At 53.4% G+C, this 21,098-nt stretch overlaps 1 protein-coding gene across 1 annotated transcript in view; it reads left to right on the top strand.

The window, feature by feature from the left end:
- Window positions 1-21,098, top strand: part of DSCAML1 (DS cell adhesion molecule like 1) — a 302,952-nt gene that overhangs the window by 236,870 nt on the left and 44,984 nt on the right. Inside the window, exons 12-14 of the mRNA XM_040977288.1 lie at window positions 14,843-15,042; window positions 15,462-15,558; window positions 16,054-16,182. Of these exons, the coding sequence (XP_040833222.1) occupies window positions 14,843-15,042; window positions 15,462-15,558; window positions 16,054-16,182 (426 nt within the window). The remainder of the gene's footprint in view (window positions 1-14,842; window positions 15,043-15,461; window positions 15,559-16,053; window positions 16,183-21,098) is intronic.

Genomic DNA, 21,098 nt, shown 5'->3' with positions numbered 1-21,098 from the left:
GCTGCATAGCCTGTCCCTGCCACACACACACACACACACACACACACACACAGAGCTGTGGCTCTCACACTCCCTCAATTCCTCACACTCTTCCATTCCAGCCCAAGTGACTTGCCCTGGCCATGCTGCCAGGTCCCCAGGCCGGCAGCAGAGGGGAAGGCAGGGCTGAGGACATGTGAGACTGTGGAGATCTGGGTGTGGCTGGGTTTCCATCAGCAGGTGCCTCTAAAAATGACCATATCATGGGTACTGGGTAAGACCTGTTTCGGAACCCCCATCTTACCCCTGTTTTTTATGTCTCCAAGTCCTTGGGCCTCCTTGCTGGCAGCCACCTGAGGGCCTAATGTCCCCACTCTGCTGGTTCTAGGGTCTTGGTGCAGGCTGAACGCCAGTCAGGCCACCTGCACACAGCACCTAGAAGCTCACATAGCCATGCCCTCCTGGCCTGTGTGGTCAGCAGGCCTTAGCTCCTTCCCAGAGAACTTGAGACTGGATCCCAGCCTTGGGCCAGTGGAGTCCAGCTCTGGGCAGAAAGTGCCTCCACAGCCTCCTGGAGTGACAGCATGGAACCCGGCTTCTGACTCACTGCCTGTTCTCCTAAGCCAGCCCATCTGTCTCTGGGCCTCAGCTTCTCATCTTGCAGAGTAAAGAGGCCAGCACCAGACAAGCTCCAGGCCCTAGCTCACTCCAGCTCAGAGTTCCTAGGATTCCAGCAGCATGTGTGGGCTCGGCAGGGCTCCAGACTTGCCTCCCAGAACTTGGTGGAAAAATCAGTACAATTAACCAAATACCACATGCACCAAGCCGCCTTTTATCTCCCTCTTAAAATATAAGACGGAGAGATAATGACCATTGGGAGCAGATACTTGGGAGAAAGTTAACGCAGCTTCAAAGAGGCTCTTGGGCGAGAAGCAGGTGCCCAGAAATGAGACTGGGTGTGAGGTAGAAGAAGGCTGGCTGGGTTTTGATGTTGCCACTGGGCACAACGATGCAGCCCAGATCCCCTATCCCCCTCTTGCTCCAGCAGGTGACCTTATTAGGCAGGTCCTAGTATCTCCCCCAACTGCTCCTCCACTTGGTAGAGGCTCCATGATTGGGGCCTCTGACAAAGCCCATAGCCCATTAAACCCATAACGGCTCTTTGTTGGTTTGAGTTTTGATTTGTTTGTTTAGCCAAATGTCAGACCAATTAAAGTGAGATCCAAGAGCCCTCAGCAAGCTCACACAGGAAGTCAGACACCAGGAGAACAGTCAGGTTCTCATGGGGGTTCAGGACCTGGCAGGGGATGCCATTGGACCTGGGCAGGCCCAGCCACCCGCCATGACTGGCCATTGGCAGGACTGAGGTCAGGAAGCAAAATCCCATGCTAGGCCATGCTCCAGGTGTCCAGGTTCAGGTCCACAGATAGCCCTGCTTGTCAGCATGACCCTAGAGAGAGGGACTGCTTGTCCATAGAGTAGGTGCCTGGACCCTGGCACCTGGAGTGTGGGCCAGGAAACCCATGCACCCATCATAATGCCCTCATGGCACAGGGGAGACACTGAAGCACAGACGGGTCACCATCCGTGCACTCCTGGTGATGGCTTCTCTCTCCTCGCCAGATGAAAACTCCTTGGAGACTGGGCCTTGTTCCTCCATCCCTGGGATGGAGCTCTTGCCACAGCACCTGGCACCCAGCACTCAGCACTGCACAGGGCTCTGTCCACTATCATTCAGTGCTGAGGACTGATGAGCCAACAGACCCTAGCCCAGCCTACAAGTTGGGTTGCATCACACCTGGGTTCACATGTCATGCCCTCACCTCTACTGAGTCCCCCTTACTGGCTTAGGGGTGGGGGACAAAGACACTGCTGGAACTACAAATGGTGGGGTGGGAGAAGGAAGCAGGAGAGCTGGGCTCCCAGGCAGATTGGCAGGGGCTGGAGTTTGGGAGGTTGCTTCCCGCCCTCTCATCACTGGGTAGTCGTCATTAGTCAGGGGTTCCCCCAACCTAAACCCAAGCCAGGGGCAGTCCTGTGTGCAGATGGGCCCAGCCTCCCCTGCCACTGCCACGGGTGCCACAGGAAGGAAGGGAAGGCAGAGCCATGGTTGTTATGCTTGTGCTGCTGGCATGGGGTCTGTTGACTTTTCAGACTTCATTCACTCAAGGCCACTTTGTCATCAAACAAACAGGAGAAAGTAAGACTAGATGCTTCCTCTCTCCAGCAGGCTCTGGGCTGCAGCCCCCACCCACAGGAACAGGGCATCAACTCATCTGCAGCCCTCAGGCCAGCCCCAGGCCCTCCCCACCTCCCCACCTGCCAGACCCTCCCCACAACGGGCTGAGAAGACCAAAAGAGTTCTTTTAGAAGACAGGAAGGCCCTAACCAGGAAGCCAGAGTCCTGTGCTTGTCTTGCTCTGCCCTGCCTCACTCTGCCAGGCCTCCGGCCTCCCTTCACCTCCTTGTTCAGACAGATCACAGTGCCCCATCCCCTTACCTCACACCCTCAACATGAATTAGGCTCAGTGTGGGCACCACATTCATGGTACGCATGGACACCCAAGGGCATGGACTGTCAGTTCCGGGGTTCCAGATCCCACATGTCAGAAACTATAGCCCTGGGTATTTCAGAGTTTGAATGTCTGAAACGTGGCTGGATTCCCTGGCCTTATGACACCTGTGGTGTCAACACACCATCTGCATGGCATCCTGAACTTAGCCTCAAAGGAGGCTTCTATTTCAGAGGTTTGAGGTAGAATAAAGCAGACCCTCTTACCTGAACCCCCCTTCTCATCACCATAACCCAGTTTCCCCGAGGACCCAGTAAACCTGGGCTGCATTGCTAGTGGAGCAGTCTCCACTTCCAAAAGTGCTCTTCTTCCAGTCTCTTCTTCTTGGATGTAGTGACAGAAAGCCCACTTGTTCCTCACCCTGCACTCTGAGGCCACAGCATTGAAGAGTGAGTATCCCATGGGTCTGTGCTCTAAGTTATCCTTCAGGGCAGAACAGGTGAAAATCAAAACTACATGCATCATTCCCAAGATAGAAGAATCAAGCTTACCCCTAGGGAGCCCAAGTTCATAGAGAATGCAGGCAAGCCAAGACCAAGCTGAGCCCTGGGTGCAAAGCCAAGAACCACTCCCCAAATGGAAACACAACTGATGGGAAGAGCAGAACTAAATTCTTGGAGGTGCTGAGCACTGTGCATGGACCTTCTGAGTAACCCCCAACACAGGCTCCAAATCTGAAAGACAGAATGAAGGCACCATCTCTACTCCACCCAAAGAATTTACAGATTAGCTGCGAAGCAGGCATTAATGAGGTGAGGTCACATGAGAAGACATGTGGCATGACACGGGCAATGTTAGGTCCTGGAAGGAAGGAAATCCCAGGGTGGACCTGCGTGGTCATACAGTTTCCCAGAGAAGGTGGGAATGGAGTGCTGGCTACCAAGACTAGGGGGAGGGTTTGGAGAAGAGAGAGAAGAGAGAAGGTCTCCAAGTGGAAGGAGCAGCATGAGCCAAGTCGCTGGGGTGAGAAGCCTGCACAGGAGGCAATATGCGGAGAGCACAGACCACAGGGTGATGGCTTGGGGCCAGGGCAAGGGTTGATGATTACAGTGGCATTGAGGTTTGGCCACAGTGTTCTGGGTGAATCCCAAGCAAGGCTCCGGGGGCTTAAGGACAGGACCTCTATGCACTGTACCAAAGGAGCCAGAGTCAAGGAATGAAGGGTGAGTGATGAGAATGGTAGGTTGCATCATCCCTAGAGATAGGTGGGTAGTAATGAGGGGTAGCCCAGTCACAGGACCACATAGAAAGGGCTTGACAGGAAGGGCTCTAAGAAAATGGACACAGGCAGGATTTCTATTCAGAGGTATGCATGCCAGACCAGACATCCCAAGCCCTTCCATTCCCAGTAAGAGGACCCTCCACTCACCATGTAACTGGCAGGTGCTCTGTCCTGAACCAGCTCAAAACTGAGAGTCTAAACGAAACACTTCCTGGCTTGTGTGTACTCATGCCCAGCCCTGCCCTTGCCCGTTCATCATTCAGTGATAACTGCTGAGTACCTGCTGCATGTCAACACCTGGGCCAGATGCTAGGGTAGGCGCATACTAGGCAGGGTTTACCTGCCTGCTGGTGTCAGGCTGGAATCCTTGGGGCCCAGAGTGTAGCAGGAGCTCCCCCAAGAGTCAGGTAGAGCAAGCCCACCCAACCCAGCACCTAAGGGTACCTCCAGCTCCGTGGAACAGCAGTTGCAGCTGCCCTCTGTGGACAGGGACCCTGAAGACCTCTGTTTTTTGTCACTCCTGGCTAGTGTTGTGAAGTACCACAAAGTGATACCTTGGAGCAATGGGAATCTATCTTCACACTCTTCTGGGGTCTGCAGGTTTGACCTCAAGGGTCCAGCAGGTGCCCTCCAGTTGAAGGCTCCAGGAAAGCAGTGCCATCTGTGGCAGTCCGTGACAGTCCTTGGACTGGGCATGCAGCACCCCAGCTCTGCCTCCCTTGGTTCATGGGTTTCTCTGTGTGTGACTTCCTGTCATCCTCCCCCTGCATGTCTCTTCTCTTCCTATAAGGTCAGAAGTTAGATTATATTAAGGGTTCACTCTACTCATGTGTGACCTCAACTTAAATGTGCAAATACCCTATTTCCAAGTAAGATCATGGTTACCACGGGTGCCAGGGGCTAGGACTTTCACACAGCTTCTTAACTCCCCAGCAACCCCACGCCCAGGGCTCTATTACTAGAAGCTCCCTGTTTGTGGAATTCAAATGCTGAAACAGGCTCCTTTCTGGCATCATGTACGGGCCATGTCTGAAGACAAGTGGTTTCTTCTCCTAAAGCTCCCTCTCTGGGTCAGGAATCTACAAGACCAACCTCACCTGTGTACCCACTCCAGGGAAGCCGACTGAGTGGGCCCCAGGCCTATGTGATGGGACCCAGCTGGCCAACACTCATTCTCTGCTGTGTTCTGTGGCTGCTATCAAGCCGTAGTGGCAGAACTGGGCGGTCACCCACAAAGCTCAAAGTATTTGCCCTCTGGCCCAGGCTCTAGCATTCTTCACAGCACTGTCCCGGAAGTGCCTTCCAAAGGGGTCAGAGAAAGATGGCGCCATCTGCTTCTGTTTCTCTGAAACAGAAATGAAAATACTATCCACAGCCTAGGGCTCTGGCGAGAGAAGGGAAGGGTGCATTTAATGAGCTCATGCATGTAAAGCATTAGCCACAGTGCATGCACATAACAAGCACTCAATAACTGTGAGCTGTTATTCCTGCTATCACTTTGCCAACATGCGCAGAGATAGAGAAGACCGGAGTGGGGAACAGGGGGGATCCAGTTCCCACCCTCATTTCAGAACACTCTCCTCCCCGGCCCCCAACACCCCAACCTGAGCTTGCACTCCTGGGCACGCAGCTCAAAGAAGAACTGACTGATTCCCATTTTCCAGTAGGATAAAGCAAGGCCTGACAAGTTTTAAGGTCTTCCTAGGCCACAGCACAGCAGAAAACAGGGGGTATTGTGCAAGCCCTTACAAGGGCCCACCAGTCTCCTAACCCCCTTCCCACATGCTATCGCTGCCAATTCTGCTCCCTGGGTAGTTGGCAGTGGACAGCTAGGGTCCCACAGTCCCCCTTCCCCCAGCTCCTCAGGCACCTCCCCATTGGCTCTCAGAGCGAAGCTGATTGCTTCCATGCAATTTGAATTAATCTCATGCTTCAGGTGGAGCTTGGCTAATCAGGGGAGACAAGAAGCCGAAGTGGGTGCAATCAAATTAACAACGCCACGGCCCTAGCTCTTTAAGAAGGGGAAAACAAAGCAGGCACCAGAAGGCACCCACAGCCCCCCTCTCCTTCCACCTCTCCCAGGGGAAGCCCAGAACTGCTGCCACCCCTGAGGCTGAGGAGAGAAAACTGCTCCCACCCGCCCAGGCTGGCCACCCCACGTGCCAACAATGCCCCTTTGTGGCAGCTTATCTCACACTGCCAAACAGGGCTCCGGTTCTTGTCAGGAGCTTGTTAACAAGGAACAGAGACACACGCCTTTGCCGGGGGGGTGGGGGGGAGGAAAGCAGGCTGGACTGGGAGAGGGGAAGGAGGGGCCCTCTCACCTCCCTTGGGTGCATGTAATCCTTCCTCAACACAACTGCCTGAGTGGAGGGCCCCCTGCTCTCCTGACAGCATGAGTTTTTCCGGGGCTCCCAAGGGGGTTCGGCGCACCTGCTGTCCCTTGCAACATCCTCTTCCAGAGCACAAAGAAGGGCACAACCAGGAAGGCACTGAGCATGCTTACTGCATCCTTTCTTCACAAAAAAATTAAAAAGCTCTGAGATTCTTGGAGAGATTCCAGTCCTTCCCAAAAGACTTCCTGAAAATAAATAAATAAATAAATGCAAAGCCCCTTCCTTGTTCTGGAAAAGAACCCCAGGTTCTTCATCTCATTGTCTTCCTTACAAACCTGTTAGCTTTGAGCTCATCCTACCTAAGGCAGGGGGAGAATGCCAGGTGGGTGAAGTCGGGACCACCTAGCCCTATGGATCTCACTTGGTAGTGAAGATGTTCCTTTGGCAATCAGGGTGCTGGCCTGTGCTGGACCAAATAAATCCAGGCCTCTGGGGCAGGGCCTACACTGCGATGTTTTTCAAAACCTTCCCAGGTGGCTGGGCTGCAGAGCCTGGCCCAAGCCTTCCTCAGTCCCTGCCCATAGGCCACTCACCCACAAAGGCAGCCAGCCAGGCCTGGCCTCTGGGGCCCCCAGTGTTCACAACAACCCTCTCTTCCCTGCAAAGTAGTTGCCTTGTTCAGGCTCAGAAAGGGCTCAGCTCCTGACCCACCAGTTCCCAGAGCTCCTCGGCCCGCTCCCATCATCCTCTACCCAGTTTCACATCATGGACAGGACCACAGATATCCTTGGCAGGAGTCCAGCCCAGCAGCATGATCTTGGACCTGAGGGACCCCCTTCTGCTGCACAATGGGAACAGAACCAGGACTGTTGTGAGGACTCATTGAGTGAACACACCCCTGGCATGGAGGGATCTTCAGTGAGGTCAGCGATTATAGGGGCTGTTCCTGGGGTGCCCGTGAGCTGGTGATGGTCACCGAAGCCTTCCACCAAGCGCTTGCTCGGCCTCTCCCAGCAGCCAAGGACATCGCATCCCATTTCCTTCATGTTCTCCTTCCCACACACACTGCTCCTCTCCTTTGGGGATTCAGAACAGAATCATCCCTCCTTGGTGGACTGGGAATTTGTCAGAAACACCAGCTGAGCTCCAGTCATGGGGAGGGAGAGGAGAAATGGGAAGGGGAGGAAGGGGAGGAAGGGAGGGAGGGAGGGAGGGAAAAGACCAAGACAGCCTGGTGCTTGGGCTGCTGACTCCTGCCCGCTGCCCAACCAGGCCTCTTCCTTCTTGGTGTTCCCCTCCCCACCCAGTTCCGCATCTCAGCCTGTTCCTACATTCCCCCTAGGATTCATTCCAAGGGGGCGGAGGGGAGGGGGATCAACCAGGCAGGGTTAGATGGGCTACAACCACCAGACAAGACACTGACCCACTGTCAGGGCGCTTGGGCCTTGGTTTCTTGGCTGCCACTCACAAGGTCTGTGTGATGTCAAACCAAGCACTTAACCTCTCTGAAATGCTTCCTCACTGGCCACATGGGGGATAAGCCACTCCCTTAACAAGACTGACGCCAGCTGCAAAGCATGCACTTGTGCTTTGAAAACTGCAAAGGGCAGGTCCCCTCCCCCTTAAGAAAAAGGACCCCAGAGGAAGGAGGAGGCTGGGAGAGTGCGTGGAGAGCCAATGGTACAGTCTGTAATGCCCACGGCGGGGCCTGGGGACCCTCGCACTCCACCTCCACACCTGGCGGGGGCTGATGAGGAAGCGCGTGGGTTCAGGGGCTGAGTAGGCGGCTGAGCTGTCTTGTGGTGTTTTAAAAATCTATCAGCCTCTCACATCATATTAAAATGTAAATAGCAGCTGGTCCGGGCAGGACCTCAGGGGTGACAGGAGCCGGCCTGCGAGTAATTTCACAGATGGGAACCGGTTACAGCAGATTCTGACAACGGTCTTGTTTCTGAAATTGATTTCCTCTTCCCTTGGCTTGTTGCCCTGGGAGGGCCCTGGAGCCAGGGGAAGGGAGATCCCTCTCCAGCCAAGAGCCTTCTTCCTCTCAGGGGTACCTGCCGATCATGTCCCGTCAGACCCAAGAGGAGGGGACAGATTTCTATATGGCCGAGCCCCAGGGGCCCTCCATGTTTCCTCTCTGGCCCAGAACAATTCTGGTTGAGGTTGGAGCAGACTGTTCTTAGGCACTAGCAGGGGCAGCAGAGGCTCCTGCTGCATGAAAGTCTCCTTATATTCTTAATGGAAATATATGGAGAGAGAGAGAGCAATGGAAACAGAGGAGGAAAAGAACGCTGTCCCATCTGCTAGCTCATTTCTCAAATGTCCACAATAGCCAGGGCTGGTGAGCTGAAGCCAGGTGTCCAGAACTCCATTTGGGTCTCCCATGTGGGTGCTGCATTCAAAGCACTTGGACCATCTATTGATGCTTTCCCCAGCACATTAGCAGGGAACTGGATCAGAAGAGGCACATATGAGACTTGAACTGGTACTCCGATAAGGGATGCTGGCACTTGAACTGGTGCTCATATAGGATGCTGGTGCAGTGGGCAGTGGCTTAACCCACTGCACCACCACACCAGCCCCTCAGGGGGATCCTCCTCATTTTCATAAATACATGCCAGGTCCTCATACAGAGATCTATCTGTAGGAGGGTACAGGAGCAGGACATGCCTCAGTAGGAGATGCCCCAGGCATGTGACTCCTCGGCCAGGGAAGTGCTCCAGAGGCACCAGGAAGTCTCTTGGTACTCGTCTAGGATATGGCTTCTGGCAGTTCTGGGCTCTATAAGGCTTTGAATGAGACAGGTCCTACTGAACGCCAGGACTTTGCGAGACCCCAGAGAGAAGTCCCTCAAAGGAGCTGCATTGAAAGGAACTGGGCACTAAGGGGCAGCCCCTCCCTGCCCCTAGCCCACAGAAAGCTTCCTCGGGAGCAAACTTTTGCAGAGAGGAGCCTGATGTCCAATGGCTGTTCATGAACTCTATGGGGGAAGGCGGGAGAACGGGAAGAGGGGCTTTAGCACATTATAGGCCCCAGCTTCTCTGTGCGGTGCTCTGTCACACGGGGCTCAGGCCCTTCCCCCTGTGCCTACAACCCTGGAGCTGCAGCCCTGACCCCCCACCTGCCTGCTCTAGGAGTCTCGTGCTGAGACAGCTCCTCCACAGAGAGGTCAACTTCCATCTCCAAAGTCAGTCTGTGCAACAGCGACAGAATGGTCGATGGCATGAGGCAACCCTTAGAGAAAAAACAGCCTTCTAGAAGCCTCAGTTTCCTCATCTGAAAAAATGGGCATAATAAAATGTAATTAGTAGTTGCTGAAGAGAGAAATTACTGAGCGATGAGCTGAGAGGCAAACACACCCAGTTCACTGCCTGCTGCATCAAGCACATGTGAGCACGTGGGAGGTACGGCACTTGACCCAGAGAGCTAAAGACCTGGCCTTTGGAGCTGGGAACTAAGCATAGCATCTACCTGACGTGAGTTCATCTGTGCAAGGAGCTTAGGTTGCTGTCAGGACCCAGAGGGCTCTCAACACCAGGGACCCATCAAAGTGTGCATGTGGAGGGAGTGGGCACTGCCTCCTGTGGCCGTATGGGCAATTGTGTGTGAACAGCACCATCCAATCATCACATCTGAGTGTGTGGGTGTGTGAAACTGTGTGTGGGTTATGAGAAAACCTGGGCTAGGATGGTGACTGTCATTGTGACACTACCTCCATGTACGTTGGATGGGGAGAAGGCCAGAGCAGTCACTGTGGGTCACTGCAGCTAGGGGAATGCCTGTAACCCAGAACACCCTCTGGGCCCCCAGTATTCCCTCTATGGAGTGTAGGGAAGGGGTTGTGGTGCCTAACACTGCTATCCAGTGGAGCAGGGAGACCTTGTATTCCACACAGAAGCAATGTGGCTGTTTTGTGGGCAAAGGAGGGCCCAGTGGGGCAGAGCCCGCAGAAGGGCATGTGACAGAATACTCTGCTCTGGTGTGAGCTACAGGACTGTGCAGGGCAGGGAGAAGAGGGGAAGGTTCGCTCCCTGCCTCTCACCCAGCACAAGGAGTAAAGAGCCTTCCAGGCAAGGAGACGGTTACTGAGTCAGAAACTTGCCTCCCTATACAGCAAGCTGATTGCCCAGCCCATCTCTCTCTCCCTCTGTTCATTTTCTCTCTCACCAGGGCCCAAAGATAGGGCACCTAGACCCAGGCGTTTAGGACTCTTCTCTAGCACGGTGCCCTTGCTTGTCCTCCTGTAGTGTGGGCAGCTTGTGGTCCCCCACCATAGCCCTTTCCCTGAACAGCCTCTTGGTAGGGGGCATCTCCCCTTCTGCATCATGCCATCCCTGCTCCCTATGAGCCACGCGTTCCCAGTTCCCAGAAGTGAAGCCTGCCCCTCCTCCTGGCTACAATCAAGTTTGTCAAAGTCCTCTGTCAAGCAGAGGTTCTTGAACAAGACGTAAGGTTGGATGGGTAGCCTGAGAACTGAGGGAGGTACAGGGATTAGGCCTAGTGCTTCAACCACCAGCAGCTAGTTAGGCCCACATCTCACATCGGAGTCCCCTGAGTTCAAGTCCTGACTCCAGCTTCTTGCACATACAGACCCTGGGAGGCAACAGTTGAGGGTTCAAGTAACTGGGTTCCTGCTGCCCACACTAGAGACCTGGATGGAAGCAGCCCCTGGCTTTGGTCTTGGTTATTGTGGATATCTGGGGAGTGAACCCTCAGACGGGAGCTTGCTTTCTATCTCAGACTTTAAAAAAAAAAAAAAACCCTCGGGACTCATTCTCCCAGGGTTGCCTTACTGATCACCATTCCAGGTGTCCTCCTGTGTGGGCCTTCTCCATCTGTGATCAGATACTGCTGTTAGCAGTGCAGGTGCCCCAGGTTCTAGGGTTCTGTGATCCTGGCCGATAACATCTTCCTGCAGGAACTGGACGCCCATGGACTTAGCTGATGCCTTCCTGGAGGCAGGAGAGGGACACGAGAGCCTTCGTGGGAGGCAGGTCCAGAATCCAGGTTTCCCAAGCAGCCACTGCATGGCAGACATCAAACACCTGAGCACTCATTTTATCTTGCTAACTGCAAGTCTCTCAGAACTTGATGGATGTGATAGACCAAGTCTTTCCAACGCTGCTCCTCCTCTCCACAGTGAACCCTTCCAGAACTGCCCCTGAGCTCTGGGCTATGCGGAGGGCACTGCGTTGTCTCATGACAGCTGGGGCAGACATTTGCCCTAGTGCACAAGGTGCTGCTACCACAGGACCTGAGCTTTGATCCCCAGCAGCAGCTTCCTGCCAGGGCAAGCCGTGGGAAGCAGTGATGACGGCTCAGTAATTGGGTTCCCGCCACCCACATGGTCACCTGGATTGCGTTCCTGGCTCCCAGCTTTGGCCTGGTCCAGTCCTGGCCATTGTGGACATTTGGGAATGAACCAGCAGATGGAAGCACTATCTCCCATTCACTCCTGCTCTACCTTCCCACTCCCACATCACCCTACAAATAAATCATTTTTTTAATGTAAATATCAGCCAACCAGTGGAAGCGTGTGGCTTTTGGGCAAGATTATTGAATGGTCCAGGACCTCTGACTGCCCTCCTCTGTTTTGATTGGCAAGCAAGCTCCCTGAAGTAGGAACAGCATCTACAGGCACACAGATTGTGCACTGTGCCAAAGACATAACCTCAGTGAAAAGTGAAGTCTGAAACCCTGTCCCTGCTCCACTGACCAAGCTGTGGCTCCTGGCGCCAGGTGGCACCCAGCCAGGGGGTGCCCAGGGCCTGCTGGTCCCCACCCACCTGATGTAGCTGCAGGCTCTTCCTTCGCCCACCCCTCCCCAGACTCTGACTGTGCTGAGGCTTGACTCCGCCCTCCGCCACACACACCACACACACACACACACACACACTCATACATCTGCATAAATAGCCTCCCGATCCTCCCACCTCCCCTAAGGACCAAGACTACTCCCGCAGGAAGGCCTCCTCGTGCCTCTGCCCCACACCCAGCTTTTCAATCCTCACATGAAAAATGGAAGCATCCGCAGTGCGAAGCCCGACTTGTTGATGGAACAGCTCACTCTGTATTCCACCCAGGTTTATGCGAGTGAATTATGCAAATCTTTGATGGAAAAATATTCCTCAGCACATCCTTGAGAGTGTAAAACCTTAGTCAATAATTCATACTCGGATGTCTCTGACTGCAGGCTTTTGCTTCATTATAACTTGCACCTCGTTATTTGTCTTTCGTATTTTATTGTATATGCTGGTGTAGTGCCATGCATTATAAAATTTATCTGCTCCATTATTTGATGAGCTGAAGCTGAGGAACCTGCTAAGATGCTAACACAGGGGCCCCGGGGCCAGAGTTGGCCTTAGCATCAATGCCTGCAGGAGCAGATACAAGCCAAGAAGGTGGCTAACTGTGTGATGTGACCTCAGGGAACCAGTCTTCTTTCGGCTGCTCTCCCTCTCCCTGCCTTGACACCTGTTCCGAATGTGCCCGTAGCTACTCACTGGTGTCTCAGGTCATGCCATTACAGCTCCCTGGTAACATCCTGCCTTGCATTGAAGGCTTACTTGCCCATAAAAGTCAGCTGTCCCTGGGGAGTTTGCTGGAAGTACTTGGCATGAGCAGATCTTTCAGTAAAGCAAGAGAGAGCACCTGAGGACACAGGTCAGGAGAGAGGGCCAACTGGTAAACCAGACATAGACGTGGGCAGCGGACAGGGTAGGAAAGGAGAGGACCCAGGTTTTAGGGTCAACCTTCATACAGGGTTGTCCAAACAGGCCAAGCCCCACCTGATTTGTGTACTCTAAGACAGCTATTGGGCAACCCTCCCTTGGGCAGGAGCCATGGAGAGGTCAGTTTTCCCAGAAAGGTGGAAAGGACAAGAGAGGGATGAAGAAAGTCCTTACTGCACTGACCTTTCTGAGACCTGTGCTGCAGGTAGGTTGGCCAATGCAGCTCCACTGCTCCGCATCCTTGCTCTGCTATCCTAGCACCATTCTCCCAGCACAGGGCCTGATGGTCTGGCCTTGCTAACTCTGCTCCCCACTGGAGTGCAAGTCCTCAGGGTCCCAACCATGTCTATCCTGCTCACCAGCAGCAAGAGAACCTGGTACAAAGTCTCGCACAGGCCAGCCTCCGTGAGCAAGCACTTGCTGGAGCCACTGAGATTCTCAGGTACCATTCTGCTGAAGGTTTCCTTAACCACTCCCCAAGAACCCGGGGAATACTTCATGGATCCATGTTGCTGGCTCAGGGACCTTTGTTGCCCTTCCTGCCGGGAGGCAAGGATTCTGTCCTGGTGTCATGTTCATCACCCAAGTTCATGCTCATGATGGTCCCAGCCCAGTGCCTCACAATCCTTAAGTGCTCCAGGTCTCTGTTATATGTGATGGAGGAGAAAGGGGATAGAGTCTCCCAAGTGCCCTTCTTCCCACCACTCCTCACATCCTTCAGAGGCAGGGCTGGTGACTGGCAGGTGTCTATCAGGCACAGGAGGGCTCTCCTGAGGACGGCTGCATGGGAATCTGCTCAGGTTGGCAGTGGGGTGGGTGCTGCTTGCACTACTGGGAGATTTTGATTAGGGTAGAGCCATCTAGGGCAGTGATTATGTTTGGTTTGAAGGAACAGGGGAAAAACAAGCCACAGCTGTGAAAGCAGCACAGGGGCCCAGGCTTTGGAGTAGGGTGCTCAGCTGGGGTGCAGGGACCCCCGGGAGGCCCTTGGATAGGACTCAGGGAAGAGGAGTCCATGGATTCAGGTGGAAAGAAAAACACACTTTCCCTCACTAATGTCTAACTAAAAGGTAGCATTCCTTTCCATTCCGAACACAAGGCACAAACACAGCCATGCTGTTCCTGCAGTCATCACCCATACAAATCCACAGGCATTTTCACATCATAATGCGTTTGGTGGTGACATCTCAAAATATCACTCATGCACACTATCACAAGATCACAACAAAACTGACACCAATTAAAAGACCTACCACTGGACCTGACTCTGTAAGGATTGATAAAGGAGGGGGTGGCATTGTGGCATTGTGAGTTAAGCTGCCTGCTGCAATACTGGCATCCCATATGGACATTGGTTTAAGTCCCACCTGCTCCACTTCTCATCCAGCTTCCTGCTAATGTGTCTGGGAAGGCAACAAATGATGGTCAAAATACTTGTGCCCCTGCCACCCAAGTGAAAGACCCAGAAGGAGCTCTGTGTTCCTGCCTTCAGCCATGCCCAGGCCTGGATGTTGCACCCATCTGGGAAGTGAATCAGTGGGCTAGTAGATTCTTTGTTCCACCTTTCAAATAAAAATAAGTCTTTCTTTTTAAAGTGTAACAAATATAAACAGGTATCAATATGTGCTAGAATATAGGAATATATGGAATATATGGAAAGCATACTGTTGAAAGTGTTATGTATATATGGTAATGCAAATATGTGTATATATATATATGTTTCAACATATATAAATGTTTCAACCATATATATATGGTGATGCAAATTGTGTGTGTGTATATATATATGCATATATATATATATATGTTTCAGCATATCTGTATGTTATATATGTGAGAACATTGAGAAACTGGGTGGACATGGCCAGATCACGTGAATCAGGAGACAGCAAGAAGAGACAGATCATGGGGGCTTCACATACCATCTGCCCCCACCCTTATTGCACTCTCTCTTGGGGCCTCCCCCTCCTCACTGTCACCTGCTCCTCCTCCCTGCAGTCCCAGCCATGATCACATCTCACCCCAACACAACCATTGCCATCAAGGGCCAGGCCAAGGAGCTGAACTGCACAGCGCGTGGTGAGCGACCCATCATCATCCGCTGGGAGAAGGGGGACACTGTCATTGACCCCGATCGCGTCATGCGGTATGCCATCGCCACCAAGGACAACGGTGATGAGGTGGTGTCCACGCTGAAGGTGAGTGCCCACCCTCGGCCCTGGGGTCCCCACTTCCAGTGCCCCTCAGGGATATGGAGCCCGTAGCCATGATGTCTGCACCCAAAGGAGGAAACGGGGAGCCTGGGAGCCCCTCCCTGCACCCCAGAAGCAGCCTCCTTTCCCCACCTATGTCCGTTTTGCAATCAGGAATCACAGTCTCATTATGACAACCCCTCCTTCTTTTCTGGAATCTGTGGGCTCCTCCCTCTCTCCTGCTTGCCCCCATCCTTTCATCCTGGGGACACTCCAGGATAAGAAGCCCTGGACAGAACCCCCTGGGTTCTGTCCCAAATGTATCGGCTTGAGGACTCCCCTGGAGTGACCCCACTTGCTTGACCAACTCTAAAAGCTCTCCCTCTCCCCATCTCCCCCTCTCTGTCCCTGCTGGCTACTTCTAGCTCAAGCCAGCTGACCGAGGGGACTCTGTGTTCTTCAGCTGCCATGCCATCAACTCATACGGGGAAGATCGGGGTTTGATCCAACTCACTGTGCAAGGTACTTGCCGTGCCCTGACCCATTTCCCAGGGCACCAGTAGCCCACAGCTACTTCTGCCTCCTGCAGCAGGGGCCTGGTTCCCACCCCATGAGTGAGACCAGAGAAGGCTTCCCTTGGCATGCCTGAGTGGAGATGCTGGCTCTCCCAGGCCCACTTGGCACAACAGCGGTTTACAGTAACTGTGTCCCTACAGAGTGCATTGCAGCCAGGTCCAGAGGGTGGAGGGGGTGGGGATAGCAGAGCCTTCCTGGGTCCCTTGGGTCTGGGAGTGGTGCAGAGAAGAAGGCAGGTTGGGAACGCTGGGAGCTTTGCATGGGAGGAGCGCAGGCCACCAGCTCCAAGGAGTCCCCATGCGGGGGGCATGCCCTCTCCCAGGCCATGCGAGAAAGAGCAAGCCAAGAGTTGGGAGTTGCAGGGTGTCTTAGGTGAGACCACAGGTGGACAGCAAGTCCCTTGCTCAGTCTCACTTCTTCCTCTCTCCTGCCATGCCCCAGAGCCTCCAGATCCCCCAGAGCTGGAGATCCGGGAGGTGAAGGCCCGGAGCATGAACTTGCGCTGGACCCAGAGATTTGACGGGAACAGCATCATCACAGGCTTCGACATTGAATACAAGAATAAATCAGGTGGGTGTCCAGGTGGGAGGAGGAGGGCATGGCCAGCATGGACTTTGCACTGTGTACCCTACCCGTGTGCTGCAAGTGGGACAACCCCTGGAGAGATGCCCTGCTAAAGCAGCTTCCAGCACCTCTGGTTTCCAAAGGGAAACTGACAGGTTAGGGTCTCAGCCTGAGGGGCCCCAGTGGATGCAGAGGGCTGTCAGCTCCTGTTCCCTGGACCCAGGTCCTCAAGGGTAGTTGAATTTAAAGCAATTGAGCCCAGGGTCTGGCCTTCTTTGGGAGACAGAGGCATCATCGCCCAGCCTGGTGTTCCTGGTTTGGGACAATGAGGATGACTGATGGTGTAAAAACCGGTCCTTCTTAAGAATGGGTCCCTGCAAGCAGAGGGTTCCAGAAGATTTTGGAGCTGAGCTTACTTTTCCTGGGACCTTACCCAGAGCTGCCTTCTCAAGTCCTAGCTGGTCCCACAGGGGTGCTGTGAGGCAGAGTGATTAAGGGGCACCCAGTATCTGGGGATCCAGCTGAGAGTCTTGCAAGCAGGCAAGGAGGGGGTCCTCCAAAGGGATGAGATGGTAGGGGAGGCTTCAGGGTAGAAAGAAAAAGAAAATCTACCTCCCAGTAAAGATCTTTGTGTGCCTTTTGGATTCAATGTTATATTAGCACTTGTCACTGCAATAAAGTGTGTGACACAAGCTATTTATGAAAGAAGGAGAGGTTTAGTTTGGCCTACAGTTCTGGGAGTTCAAGTCCAAGATCAGGCAGCCCTGTTGATTTGGGCCCTGTGCTGGCAGTGGATGTCGCTAGTGAAGCACACATGTTCACAGTGATGGATGAGCATATGTGCTCACATGGCAATGACAGAGCACACGTGTTCATGTGCCGCCAGAAACACAGAGAGAGCAGCTGGGCCCTGCTGAGGAGGAGCCACCAAACCTCAAGAGAACAACTTTCCCAGGGTACATCAGTGACCTAAGGAATTCCCACCAGGCCTCCTTCCCAGACACCATGACTGGACCAAGTTTCCACCTTTATGGTATAATCAACTTGTGACTTTAGAGTTATAAGCATTTTTTAAAAGGTACACAAATCTTCCATGCTGATTCATTCACCAGATGCTCACCACTGCCAACGTGGGCCAGTTAAGGCCAGCAGCCAGCAGCTCAGTCCACTCTCCCACATGGGTGGCAGGGACCTGAGTGCTTGAGCCATCCCATGCTGCCTCCCAGGATGTGCATTAGCAGGCAGCTGGAGTCAGAAGCCAGAACATGGCACCATGGCAGAAGAGTGGATGTGCATGGGAGAGTCTGGTGTCCTGGAGATGAGCAAGGATGTCATACAACATGTGGGGAGAGATGATGAGGCCAAGGGTACATGAGGCAGGGGCTGGACGTGTCCATCTCCCTTCTCAGGGCTCCCTGGAGCTGGTCGCAAGCTGCTGACAGGAGCAGGCAGGAAGGGTGAGAGAGGCCAACATGTGCATACAGCAATGCCTGCTGCATCTCCCTGATGGGCTCACATCTGTGGAGAGGAGTGGATTCCTGGGCTGTTGCTCCCGTATTCATGCCCCCTGTCGCCCAAGGGTCTCTCCATTAACCACTGTGACAGCCTTTGCCCTGGGCACTGTCTGGCAGGGCGATGCTGAGACCCTCGCCCATCTGGAACATGCATTGCACAAGCAGAGGTGGGCAGGGGGAAAGCTGCTCTCAGAGCACATCCAGGTCCTCCACCCTGCAAGAAGAGGAACTGCCATGCTCCCCAGCACCCGACCTGACCCCACCCCCCAGAGTAAGGAAAGTCGGTAGGACAGGCAAAGCACAGGGAGAGATGCCGGAAGCTCCACCTCAGATTTTCTCCCAACAAGGGCTTTGCACCTTTAAGGGTGTCAGTCACAGAATCCAGAGAGCTGGGAAGGCAGTCTGTCCTCTCCACCGCCTTTCGGTGAGACCCTTGTTACATCCTGTGTTTAAGGACAGCAGCCCCGTGACGGCTGCAGGCACTGTCATTGGAAGTGGGCTGAGTCCTGGAGCACAGCTCCCACACCCACCTGGGGAGTGGGAACAGTAATGCCTGATTCACAGGGTTGTTTCAGAGATGAAAAGGAAAGCATCTAGCGTGGGTCTGCAAGGGACCCAAGGTGAAGGTGAACCCCTCTACCCACTGTGACTCAAACACATCCTGCAGCAGTTCAGAGTCCTTAGAGGAGGGCTTGTGCAGCCTGAAATATGTGTGACTGTCAGTCAGCCCCCTGCAGTGCCTGCCAGTCTTTCTCTTGCAAAACCATGCCCCAGCCATGTGGTGGGGAAAGGAGAAGAAGCAGGAGACAGAATGTTGGCCCTGCAGCCTCCAATGTGATGAGAGTGGAAACACACATGGCGCACACAGATACACACACGAATGCATACACACTTTCAGAACCATGACCAAGCACTAACTCACCAAGTGTAATGTGCCACAAATTGTACTACGTGATGGCTGGCAGAGATATCCAAGGAAACAGAAGGCGGACTCGAGAGAAGGAGGAGGGATACACGTGCATAGGTGTGCTACGTCCAGGTCCATCTTTCTGCACCTGTGTCCCAGTGGAGGTGACAACCACCCTCCCTGCATGTGACCTGGGTGGAGTAAGTGTCAGAGCCAGGTGACCAATAGTGAGCATCTTTGGGCCTCTTTATCTTTAAAATGGAGACAATGGCATTTCCGTAGGTGAGCATGATAATATGCATGGAAGGGTCTGGCATGTTGCCTAGCCTGTGGGAACCTTCCATGAATCCCCCTCTCCCTTCAGTTCCAGCCTCTGCCCAGCCTGGCTCCTGACCATCTGCTTCCAGCTCCTTTTTACACACACACACACACACACACACACACACACACACACACACACACACATACACACACACACATGCACGCACACACACCCTATCACCACATGCCCTTGCCTGGTTTGTGCCGTGTTGCTCATCCTGCTAATTTTCCAAGGGAAATTACCAAGTCTGCCCTTTCCAAGCCATCCCACTCATGCTGACTTCTCCTGGCCCCAGGCAGCCGAGTAATAATACATGAATGCTGAATGATAAATAGCACCGTCCACACAAATCTATCAGATGGCGCTGTGCAGATTTAAAAATGCAGACACCACATTTCGCCCCCTCTTTGCCAAGCAGGAAACAGGAATGGGCTCTTTGAGGACGATCCTCCAAGCCCTGGAGGCAGCCGCATGGTGCCAAGAGGGTGGAGGAATGGTGAGTTGGAGAGAGGAATGGTCCAGGACTGTGTGGGGGTGAGGGAAAGCCAGCGCAGGTGGCATATCGTCCTGTGAGAGGGACTGGTGCTAGGATGTGGCAAGCCGCCTGTGTGGCCCAGTGCACCTCCTCTCCATGCTGCCATGGGGGCCGCAGAGCCGCCACGCCAGGCAGAGAGGCACACTGCACAGCGCAGGCGGCTACACGCCCAGATGTGGCATTCTTCCAAGCTGCACCCCTCGCTGTTATGTGTCTGTCCTGAAACCGAAGCCTCCCAGCCCCTCCCAGCAAGCAGCCCACAGAGCAGAAGGCACCAACATCTCCCCAGCTGCTTTCTTGTTTTTTTTTTTATTAAGAAGAATATTTTGCATCATAAGCCCTTTGATGAAGAAAAGAGGGAGAGAGAGCCCTTAATGAAATATGTTAATCTGGGTAAGCCAGGCTCATATGAAAGGGAATATTAAAAGAGACAATATTAGCCAAAGCCAACTCGGTGCTCTGAGAGCACGGGATGAGAAGGGAAGGGTAGAAAATTGGGGCCCCCAATTTTAGTTGTGCTTGGGGGTCAGGGAGATGGCAGTGATCAAGTGGGAAAAATCGGCCAGAGACCTCCAGGCTCGACTCAGATGCATTAACCTGGGAGGGTTGCAGGAAGAGAGCTGTTTTGTGCCAACATCAAAGATGATTTGGGAACACAAGGTCAAATCCACCTGCAATCGACTGACAGAAGCAGAAAAGGAGGGGCTGCTCCCTGGAAACTTCCTTCCCTCACCTCCCTTTGATTGGCAGCTGAGCCAGGCAAGGAAAGCAGAGGCAATGGATGTTTATTGTGATGACCAGGTGCAGAGGAACTCAAAGTCTGCAGTACAATATACAACAGTGGGTCTGAGTCCAAAAGCGAGAGTGGCTTTTTAGTGCCCCACCCGTGCGAAGTAGAGGAGAGGACCAAAGTTGCAGACATGGTGATCCCTGAAGCTGTGAAGACTGGAGAGGAGGGATGAAGAGGAGCCAAAAAAACTGTGAGAGTCAGAAAGATAACACAGTGAAAGAGAAGGCTGGGACGGCCAGCAAAGAGTGTCACTGCAGGGCCTGGTTCATGCTGAGAAATTCGCCCTGAGGCCAGCACCATGAGATAGTAGGTTAAGCCTCTTCCTGTGGCTCCAGCATCCCCATTAAGGCACCAATTCAAATTCCTAATGCTCCACTTGCCATCCAGTTCCCTACGTATGGCCTGGGAAATTGGCAGAGGATGTCTTAAATCCTTGGAACCCTGCACCCATGTGAAAGACCCAAAAGAAGCTTCTGATTTCTGGCTTCTGGCTTCAATCATTTGGGGAGTGAACCAACAGATGGAAGATCTCTTACTCTCTCTCATTCTCTATAAATCTATCTCTCAAGCACAAATAAATAATCTTTTAAAAATACTCCAAAAAAGAAATTTCATCTTTATCCTTAGAGCAAGGAGGAATTACTGAGAAACCTTATGCAAGCGGTTGGCAGGCAGACCACTCCCTGCACCCAGATGGAGTGCCTGCCCCAGCAGAGGGAGGGGCTCCATCCTATTTGTAAAATGAGGAGTGCTTGGACAGGAGTGCAGGTGATGGTCAAGATGTCACTTTGAACACCTGCATCCCATATCCAAGGGCCTGAGTTGGATCCCAGCTTCCTGCTCATGCAGACCCC

This window comes from Ochotona curzoniae, unplaced genomic scaffold (assembly GCF_017591425.1).
Source record: "Ochotona curzoniae isolate NIBS_2020 unplaced genomic scaffold, NIBS_Ocur_1.0 contig_2723, whole genome shotgun sequence".
Lineage (NCBI taxonomy): Eukaryota > Metazoa > Chordata > Mammalia > Lagomorpha > Ochotonidae > Ochotona > Ochotona curzoniae.
Note: the sequence above shows the minus strand (reverse complement) of the source record. Positions and strands in the feature narration are given on the sequence as shown.